This window comes from Scardinius erythrophthalmus (genome assembly GCF_964197995.2).
Source record: "Scardinius erythrophthalmus genome assembly, chromosome: 10".
Taxonomy (NCBI): Eukaryota; Metazoa; Chordata; class Actinopteri; order Cypriniformes; family Leuciscidae; genus Scardinius; species Scardinius erythrophthalmus.
The window spans coordinates 23,602,703-23,613,252 of NC_138230.1; the positions used below are offsets into that span (position 1 = coordinate 23,602,703).

The window sequence follows — 10,550 nt, forward strand, 5'->3', positions numbered from 1 at the left end:
CTATTCTGTAATTTTGAGCTTGCTGTGTACAGAGTTTTCCTATTGGGGGTGCTGTGCTAACTGAGATTGAGGTGTCTGATACACTGTGTTTCTGTGGGATAGTGAGGACTTGCTGTTGGCCATTTGTGTGCCTCTGGATGGTATTATTTGCCAACCTTCACCATTTTAACCATACCATTTGTGATAATAAATTGGGATTATTTTGTATACCAGTCTCTTTCTCCTTTACTTTGAATCCTTTAAGATACCTGTTGAAGGGAACTAGGTAATGCTAATAAAGAATAGCACCATTGTGTTACACTAACATGACCAGTCGTTGAAGTACAGCATGGATAAGCAGCAAAAAGATCTAAGATCCAAAGAAATGTTTTCTATTTTATGTTTGAGCTGTATTTTAGTTTCGCCATTTGGCTGTAAGGAATGTTTACCTGTACAGAAGGTTACTAACGTTTACTCTATTGAAGGTTGGCTTTTTGATAACAGACTGCACACTAGAGTCATCTTTATTCCTTGTGTTGCAAGGACTTTGTGGACTTATGGAACCCATATGGAATGGTGATGCTTGAAAGTTCTGTTTTCTCCGATTTGAGGTACAGTTGAGAACTTTGGTTATACCAGCTGTAATCCTCTAGGTAGAAAGGTCGTCTTGTACTTAAATTGAAGCTTATAAACTTGGGAAGTTTTTCATGTACATTTGAGGCAGTGATATATAATAAAATGCTTGAAAATGATCACTTTTGATGACAATTTGTCAGGCAGACAGACATTTTTTTGTCTTTTGGGGTATGTTGAGGGATATTTGACAGCAAAAAGGCAGCAATCCCCATAATCTTTTTCTGCTAGTTTCCCCTATGTGTCAGAATACACCATGCAAAATTTTAGGGTTATATGACCATTTATGTAGCTGCAGTACCTTAATATTTACAATTACATCATTCCGCCAAAAGTTCTCAAAAAGGGTGTTTTGGCCCCGGAGACCAAACGGGGCCGAGTTGTGGGTGGTCGTTATCAACTTGTGATGGCCCAAGGTAAAAGATAATAGGAAATAGTGAAAAAAGGTAGCAAAAAACATCCTGAGGAGTGGACCTGGCTCCCGGCCTACAAGTTCACATCTTTGTTACCCGTTTCACTGCTGATGAGTTTACATCCCTGGACAGTTAGATGCTTTAGTCTTAGGTACTTGCTAAAAATCTTGCATCTTGCACAGATAGAGATACAATTTTTATTCCAAGTTAGACAGCACAAACACACTCCAACTGCCAGTGGCTCACCTGGGCCTTATTCATTGAGACTACAACAAAATGAACAATATCAGATTGCAGACAAAAGAAATAAGTCGTTGTAATCCATCAGGAACATTTGAGTGACTTAAGGCAAGCTTTCAATACATGACTTTTGGCTGGATTTTGCCGTCACAGACAGATTTGCAAGGTCTGTGACAAAACCCCCGGATCCTTGCCAAATCAGCACTTGTTAATTATTAACAGTGACATGATCTGAGCCAGTCTCGAGCAGTCACAGACGCTATGATAAGAGCCAACAGGCCACATGAGCTTTTAATTTGTATGATGCAACATGGATGTTTATACCATCTGCAATGTGATTGGCTGGATTAGTTCCAAGTCTCAAATTTCATGCATTAATTTATGTGAGGAAACATTTTTTGGAAACACTTTACAATGAGGTTCATTAGTTAACTACCTTAGTTTACATGAACTAAGAATAAAAAAATACTTATACAGCATTTATTAATCTAGTTTATATTAATTTCAACATTTACATTCAAAAATCACATTGTGTCAAAGGTTATTAAACATTATTAAACTCTAAACACTATTAAAATCAAAGGTTGTATTTGTTAACATTAGTTAATGCACTGTGAATGAACAGCTGGATTATTATTAACTAACATTATCAAAGATTCATAAATACTGTAACAAATGTATTGCTCATTGTTAGTTCAAGTTAATTAATACATTAATGAACCTTATTGTAAAGTGTTAACGATTTTTTCAATGTTGGTCAAGACTGCCTCTTGACTAAAGCTCTTTCAGTTTGTGCAACTCAGTTGCGCTCTGCTACAGATGACAAGAAACCCTTGTTTACGGTGATCACCACAGCAATTCAGGTAGTTTTGCAGTCCTGTAGTGTGAGCTTGCCTTTAATGTATGCAAATTTTGCACAACACACCTTTCCATCAAAACAGGTCTCTGCACAGGGCGACCCAGAGGGCATGCACACTTCAGTAGAACACATGAAGTAAATCTGTTTGCAGGGAGGAAACAGGAACCATCAGGTTGCCTTACCAAATCATGATTCTGATCATGTGTTTTTGTTTAGTAGTTACCTCCTCATTGAGATATTTGTTGGTGGACAAATCCATGAACTGAAAGGCTTTAATCTCAAAGCGACGCTGGTACTGATTCTGAGGCAGATGTTTCACATAAAGTATGGAGGTATTGCCCGAGTCAAGAGGATTGGGGCATCTGAAAAAAAGAGAAAAGAAATTCATTATCCAAGCAATCAATCATGAATAATAATAAAAAAATAAAATAAAAAAAAGATATCTGAGATAAGCAAAACTTCTAAGTATGCTTATCAAGTTCTTAGCAGCCTATCATTTCAAAAGAAGTTTACTGAACTGAAATTCAAGCAAGTTCACAGGAATTACGGAAGTTATTGAAGTTAACAATCTAAAAATAGAAATTTCTAAAGGTGTCATTTTGAACAATTATGCATCTACTGACAGACACATAACTTTCAAAATTTTACATTTTATTTTTTAGCTTTCAAACTGGGCTCTCACAAACAATCTCATGTTCATCAGATAAAAAAAAAAAAAAAAAAAAACATTGCATAAATGACATTTTAAAAATCAATTTCAAAATCAAATCTGCATCCTCAACTCAATGCAATGCTGCATCAATGTTAGCATCTTTGTTTTGAATTTAAAATGTAGGTTCTTACCCCTCAAAAAGCAGAACCAGGGCACTCTTAGCAGAGCGTGGATAGGCCACACAGTAGTGAACTAGAAGAGTAGCTGTAGGTTTTGGAGATCTCAGACGCAATTCCAGATATACAGGCTTCCCCAAAAGAACATGTAGAGGCTGATGACACTGTGGATAAAACTTGGTGAAAGTCTCGTCTGCAAGGATAAAGGAGAAAATGAAAAGAAAATATGAAAATATAAAATATTCTAAAATCACTATTCTGATCAACTAGAGCAACCAGCTTGACAGCTATAGAGCTTCACCCTCAGAAATCAAAAGCTGAACTCCAAACAGTCCTTCAGAGAGCAGGTATGGAGGAAGACTGGGACTCCTAACCATGTACCCTGCACTGGCAAGCACAGGCCTGGAAAGCAAAGGATCAGCTGAATCCTTCTGGTAGCGGCATTCAACCATCAGTCTAAGGAGCACAAAATAAAGGAGGAAGAAAATGAGACAAACTATCTTTACATAGCCATTTAATTAAAGCTAACATGAAACAGAAGTAGCGAAAGTGTTTTCTTCACTATTGTGGCATACGTGTGAAACGTCTCAAACAAGAAAAAAGGCAGGACCACCCATTGTGATCAAGGTAAAATCAGCTGAAAAGGAGGATTGTTGTTTTAGTAAGTTACTACTGTGATGAAAGATTACAAAGGTTTGAAAGTTGAAACCATGCACTAAAATACCAGGGGCCTATACCATGATGGTGGTTGAAAAAAAACAGTTTGTCAACTTGAAACTGAATTGGTTTGTGTTACAGGATTAATCATAAGCCATTCATCAACTTTCTCTGTCAACTCAGGCTTTGATCCTGAGTTCATGGCGCACTTACACATGAAAGTGTTACACCAATCACATGCCTTGAAACACGAAAAACTGTGATTCACTTCAAGAGAATCAGCAAGATTCAAAGATTAAGAGATTGAAGATTATAAAATACATTTACACAGCAAGAAGAAAATAGCTTGCTATATCAGTGCAAGTGAAAGTTAAGTTAGTTTATGCACTTGATAAGGTATACAGATCTCATTTCATCAGGTGTCACTTTGCTTGATTTCTTACCCAGAACATTTATTTATTTATTTATTTGTTTGTTTATTTGATAGGGACATTGCACAACAAATGTGTTGCACAGACCAGAAATAGCTACAAGCTAATTTTCATCTGTAGTCCCTGGACAGAGGCAAAGTGACAGCAGGTTAATACAGTGGACAATGCGCATTCCCACTAATGAGTCCATTCACAATACAAAATACAGATAAAACACATACAAAAGGATCATCTCAACAACCATGCAATTGCAATACATGCAGTATTTACAACTATTTACAGTTCCCTTTTAAATTGACCTTCTTACATTTTTAACAATACCATAAATAACCAATTTTGTGCTAATGATCACAAATCTGACCGTCTTTCAACCACTTCTTCAGGTTAAGTTTAAACTGATGCAAGGTGCTAATCTCTCGCATAGTTAAAGGCAACGAGTTCCACATCCCTGCAGCTTTCACAGAGAAGCAATTCTGTCCAAAGGTAGAGGACCTAAAGTTGACATAACAGTCTCCTCTGGAGGAGGCTCGCGTTGTTCTAAGTCCTACCTCTTCAAACGATTTCACAAACATTCTCAGTGACTGTGGTGCCAAATCATGAAAAATTTTATACACTAAACTGACATTCGAAAACAAAATGAAGTTTTCAAAAGTTAACAATTTATATTTCTTCACAATATTACAGTAGTGGTATGAAACAGGTTTTTTATCTAAAATTTTGAGTGCCTGTTTGTACAAGCATTGGAGCGGCTGTAACGAAGAGTTGGTTGATAGAGACCAACTCGTAATGCAATATGTAAAATGTGACAATATCATCGCATGCATGTAAAGCTTGGCTGCATCTGTGCTCATTTGCGGGCGAATATATCTAAACTGCGATAAATTAAATTTGACAGTTTTTATCAATTTTGAAACATGCTTTTTGAATGACAGTGTCCTGTCCAACACTATGCCTAAATACTTCACAGACTCTGCTTCGTGAATCCTTGTTCTTTTTACAATAATTTCCGGCGCAGAGTGAGAAGTATTCCTTTTTGAAAAAAATGTGCAGAGAGTTTTGCTATAATTTAGTGTCAAGCATGATTGCACCATCCAATCTGAAATTTTTTCCATCGCTCCCTGGAGCACAGTTGCTGCTTCGTGACTTGATTTTGCATGGACGTATATCACAGCGTCATCGGCGTACATTTGTACGTGAACTTCAGGACAAATAGCTGGAAGATCATTTATATAAACACTGAACAAGAGAGGGCCCAAAATGGAGCCTTGTGGCACCCCAACTGAGCAATCCAAATAAGAAGACATAGTACTCTTAATTCTTGTGCAGTGCTTCCTATTCTCTAAATATGATTTAAACCATTGTAATGTCTCGTCAGAAATATTGTGAGCGGACAATTTAGATAACAGGATGTTATGGTTTACCATGTCGAATGCTCTTTTCAGATCTAAAAATATGGCACCCACCACCCCCCCTTTATCCAACATGACTTTGAGTTGTTCAACAAAATAACACAGTGCCGTTTCAGTCGAATGGTGTTTTCTGAAACCGAACTGAAGTGGATTCAGGGGGTGCTCTCCATAATTCAAATGATCCATCAGTTGCATGGCCACTGCTTTTCGACTACCTTCGATATTACAGGTAGGATACTCACTGGTCTATAGTTGGCCAGCTCAGCTTTATCTCCTCCCTTATATAAAGGAGTAACCACTGCCTTTTTTAGACAATCGGGGAAGACCGCTTCTCTGATGGATCGATTGATTAGCTGAGTAGTAGGGCGACAGAGGGTAGCAGCATTCCTTCTAATCATACACGAATCTAAACCATAACCATCCTGTGACTTTGAAATTTTAAGTCCTTGTAAAATTTTAAGGACTTCTTGCTCCGAGACCTCACTTAAGTGAAACACTGGTTTAGTTGAATCTACATATCTAATTTCCCTTGTTCTGTTACCAAATACAACAACCAAATCATTAACAGAATCTTTAAAAAAACTGTTAAAAGCACTAGCTACCTTTGATTCTTCTTGCGTTAAAGCATTGTTTATTTTAATTTCATAACATTTCATAACATAACCTGCCTCAGAGCAGGCTAGCCACAGAGCACAAGTTACTATGGCAATGAACACTGCTATAAGTCACTTTCATGCTGCCTAAAACTCAAGGTTGGATCAGACTAAACTGAAACATACCTGGCTATCCACCTAAACCAGCTTTATGGTATAGGCCCCTGGAATGTACATTTAAAAAAACAACAACAACAACAAAAAAAAACACATTTTCAAAGAATTTATTTTCAAAAACCTGATAGGGTTATCCCTGGAGATCACACCATACTTCAGGTTGCGAACTCTGATGAGGGCCTGTACCTCAGCCAGGTAAATTGTCGTCTCGCCTATAACCTGATGTAAAATGACAGCAGTTGTTCTCATTTCTTTCATCAACCAGTTAAATCAATGTACAAGGCAGAGCCAGCAAGGGGGTCTGAAGTAACAAAGGGGGCGTAACGTGACGTAACGTAACGCATCCCCAGATAGAAAAAACATGTGTCTCATTCACGTAAATAAACCATAGACTGTAAAAAAATAGAAATAAACCTGTTGCTACCAAAACTATGAAACCAAAAGCTACTGCGAAAATACAGATGTCAGAGCATTGAAAAATATTACTATAATAAAACAAAGGAAAATTGCCTAAGCCAATATATTTGAACATTTAGCCATATTATATATATATATATTCAGTTTAAATAATCAATGTCATTATTAATTTATTTTCACATTCCTTTTGACTGAGGGGGCAGGACAGTCCGGGTGAGTGAGTCACGCCCCCAAAGATGATGCTTCTAAGGCAAAATACTTACATAAGAACGTGTTCCACACTCAGTGACAGAAAATTTGAAGATGGCCAAGTCTTTGTTGGAGATAACAGGTTTGCAACCAGTCTTCCCAGCAACAATCAAGCTCATGGGGTTCACAGGGAAGTTTGTGAAATCATTGTGAACAGCAAACACAAAATTCTTATCAGCAGTGCATTCTGGGAAAACAAAGTCGAGACAAATGTCCAAATTTGTCAAATGTCGAAACTATTTTTTTTATTCACAACAAGTGCGTATGCACATGGACTATCCGTAGCCTTGTTCCAATGCTAATAAATTTGAAGTATTCTAAATGAGCAACCACACGCACAAGGTTAGATATTTGCATAAAACACTCAAACCACATGTCCATAAGGGCATTCCACACACTCTTTCCTTGGAAAAAAGAATCCCACCAGTAAAAATACAACTGTTTTTATAGAATAGGATCATGGCAAAGGTGACATGATTCATTACATAATTTTTCTACAATAAGATTGGTTCATCTATAATCCAGCAAATCCTTCTCAAAATCATGAGTTTAAGAGACGTTTCTAGAGAATTCTATGCTTTAGTAAATGGCGGTATAGCAGTAATTTAATGCAATTACTGAACTACCAGATCTGTTAATCAGAACATAAACATATCAAATTCAGGTAAAAGGAAAATAAATAGGCCAAATTTGAAAGCAAAGCAGAAAACCCTGACTCCTTGGAACATGTCAAATGTATGGGTTTGTAATGCCAAACACCACCTGTTACTTGTAAAACTGACTTGCCTTAATATACTGTACACTAGTTTCTCGCATTACAGTTTTAGCTGTGAAGTATATAAGAAAGAACATACCATCCATGGGATAGTAGCAGACTGAGGTCATTGCATCAAAACAGCATCCTTTGGTCAGGCACTCCTCTTGCGTTATACCTGAAGTGCTACACGACACTCTCTGATCGGCAGAGATGCTGCAGCCTTAAATGAAAACAAGAAAAGTGCAGTTAATTTGAGGAAAGAAGCAGGACTTCAAAATCAAAGAAGTTAAAGCTGGAATGTAGCAATGCAAAGTTATAAATGTTCAACAGTGAGTTTCACATTCACCAACTGGTTTGCCGTTTAGCGGCAGCAGGTTTGGTGGGGATTGGGGAGATGATTGAGAAGGTTGTGCAGGCGGTAGTTTCGCACACGTCTGATCTGACTGCACATTGAGCCGTTTTAGGGAAGCAGTGAGACTTTGTTTTGCATCACAAGACAATGTAGCGACATCCAACTTTCCAGCTTCATTTGGATAGAGGACCCTCAGGGTATAATAGCCGTCCTAAAGACAGAACAATCATGAGAGAAAGCTGGGTGCAACATGAAACTGCATTTGCAACTAATATTTTAGGTAGGAAAGTAGTTGAGAGGTGCTTGGATTGAGGAGAGGTGAAAAATAAGAGTGCTTGGACATCAAAAGAAAAAGACCATTTGTTTCACAGGTGCATCAGGACATTGCATTTTGCTATTACTTTTTTTCTTTAGAATAACATGCACTGACAGTGAACCATTTACAACAGGACCATGAATGTGTACAAAGTTAAATAGATTGTTCATCTGTCATGTTGTTTCACACCTCTATGCATATCTTTTGTGAGCTTTTTACCAAACCAATCATTTGTAACTCACTTTAGATAAAAAGCGTCTGCCAATAATGTTAATCTTTCTTCTGTGGAACACAATTTTGGCAGTCAATAGGGTTCAAACTACATTGACATTCACTATGTAAAATAAACAATTAAACACACCAACAACAAAATATCTTGTTTCACTGAAGAGAGAAAAGCATGCAGGTTTGGAACAACGTAGGAGTGAATAAATGTCTACTATAATAGCTGACTTGATGTGAACTTCAAGAGCAGAAATGTTTCCATAACTTAAATACCTCCAAGGTGACATGACAGCCAGTGTAGTCAACAACCAAAATATTACGTCCATGGCCTTGTGTCAGAGAGTATCCACAGGCCACTGGGGCCTCAAGCACAGATTTAATCACTGCAAAACCTGAAAATATTTATGCAAAAAATGCAAAGCCAATTAAAATGACATGTATGAAAATAAACAATTGCTATAGGCTACTAAATACTTACCCAAGATTTTGACCTGACTGAGAGAACCAGAGGGCAAAATCACTTTCATAGTATTATTATTACAGTAAACTGCCAACTCCGATTTCATTTTATGTTTACTGTGTTTAGCCAGCACTTCTGATTTATTAGCTTCACCATCAGAATAATCATAATCTACGCCTGAAAAAATATCTAAAGAAGAGATCGGCTTTGAAATCTGTGATAGACACAAATCAGTGTAGCACAAAAACAAAATTATTGTTTTCACTCCCTGCCAAGCCATGTGTGCCTAAAACGCAGCAAAAGATGGGATGGAGAATAAAGAGCAATGCTGCAAAATTCGAATAATTAAAGTGTTACTTCATTCAAAACACCTGTCTCCACCAGTTCCTATAATTAGCTGAATATGAATTAGGTCACGTGACGCTTTTCTCAACAAAAGGCCTTTGTTGAAAAAACGATTTGACCTAATTGGAATTCATTATTTTAATGTGTCTGAAAACTCGGAACGCAGTGCCATCGCGCAGCTTTCCGACACAGATATTTTGATAGTCAGCTAAATAAAACATACGATTGTCAAATATGTAGTTGTGGGTGAAGAAGCGAAAAATAATATGATATATTTCACAGAAGAAAGCTTTCTAGGCTCTGCCCCGGTAAGGTTTGTGTCGTCGAGTCATTCATTAGTCTGGTTGTTTGATGAGAAAGAGATGAAATGCAGCAATAAACGCTTTAAGAATCAGTACAACTGTAGCGAATGACATTCTGTTCTCTCTGCTGCGCGAAACTGAGGAAACGGCACGGTTTGATGTTTGGTTGACCAATCAGTGGAAACGGGCGTTCTCTTACGAGAGGGGAAAACCTCTTTTCCTCGAGATACTGAAGCCAAAAAATTATCCTTAATTTTGCAATAATGTAAAACGCATTGCAGCAGCATGCAGACATGGGCGAGACAGCTCGCGCGCCCATTGGCTGCTCTGCGGCAACTGCACCAGCCTATCGAGAGAGGCCCCTCATGACGTCAGAACCAATGAGGGCGCTTCGCGCCCAATACGTCATGTCCCGCCAAAAGAGGGTGGGGCTCAGCTATAAATATAGCCTCGAAGGGCTGGTTTGACCAGGTTTTTATCCCTTCAGCGAATCTCACGCATCGCTGGATCCCGAGAGGAAGAAGCCGCGCCGTCTGATAGAAGCACTGAGCGGGATTAGCGCCACATCTGAAGCTGCTGGACGACAAGAGACCAAGAAGACCAAGAAGCCGCGTCTGTGGGGGATGATATCTGTTCTCCCTCTGTTCGAGCCGCGCAAACTGCGCCGTTCACAGGGGATGTCAGGAGCGGACGATCACGGGGCTAGCTTTCTCTCTCCCTCTGTTCGAGCCGCGCAAACTGCGCCGTTCACAAAGGAGACCGGAAGCGTACGGTCACGGAGTTAGTTTTTTCTTTACGTTATAAGAAAAGCTGCCCCGCCCTAGTTGCGCCCCATTCATAATATGCCGTCAATGCTTCGCTCTGTCAGTTCCCTTAAAAGGCGACTGCAGATGTGTATTTTGCAACCA

General features: G+C 38.5%; 1 protein-coding gene across 2 annotated transcripts; it reads right to left on the reverse strand.

Moving 5' to 3' along the window:
* Positions 1–1,178: 1,178 nt before the first annotated feature.
* Positions 1,179–9,880, reverse strand: LOC308697292 (zona pellucida sperm-binding protein 4). Of its 2 annotated transcripts, XM_081376474.1 has the most exons (12): positions 9,014–9,824; positions 8,809–8,927; positions 8,553–8,592; positions 7,989–8,205; positions 7,740–7,862; positions 6,900–7,072; positions 6,341–6,438; positions 3,254–3,408; positions 2,968–3,145; positions 2,348–2,486; positions 2,191–2,265; positions 1,179–1,291 (listed from the first exon to the last, which is right to left on the reverse strand). In XM_081376474.1, exons 2-12 carry the CDS (start codon positions 8,859–8,861, stop codon positions 1,283–1,285), a joined length of 1,260 nt encoding a protein of 419 aa, XP_081232600.1. In that variant the 5' UTR covers positions 8,862–8,927; positions 9,014–9,824; the 3' UTR covers positions 1,179–1,282. The 2 variants fall into 2 exon arrangements, with proteins under 2 accessions (XP_081232600.1, XP_081232599.1); XM_081376473.1 differs by lacking the exon at positions 8,553–8,592 and having other exon boundaries at positions 9,014–9,880.
* Between the last annotated feature and the right edge of the window lie 670 nt (positions 9,881–10,550).

Excerpts from the sequence above, each read along its gene's own strand:
- LOC308697292 (XM_081376473.1), bottom strand. The coding sequence starts at position 9,275 with ATGGCTTGGCAGGGAGTGAAAACAATAATTTTGTTTTTGTGCTACACT. Across the intron at positions 8,928-9,013 it reads CAGTCAGGTCAAAATCTTGG|GTTTTGCAGTGATTAAATCT; the intron begins GTAAGTATTTAG and ends AAATATTTTCAG. Across the intron at positions 8,206-8,808 it reads GCTGTCATGTCACCTTGGAG|GACGGCTATTATACCCTGAG; the intron begins GTATTTAAGTTA and ends TTCTGTCTTTAG.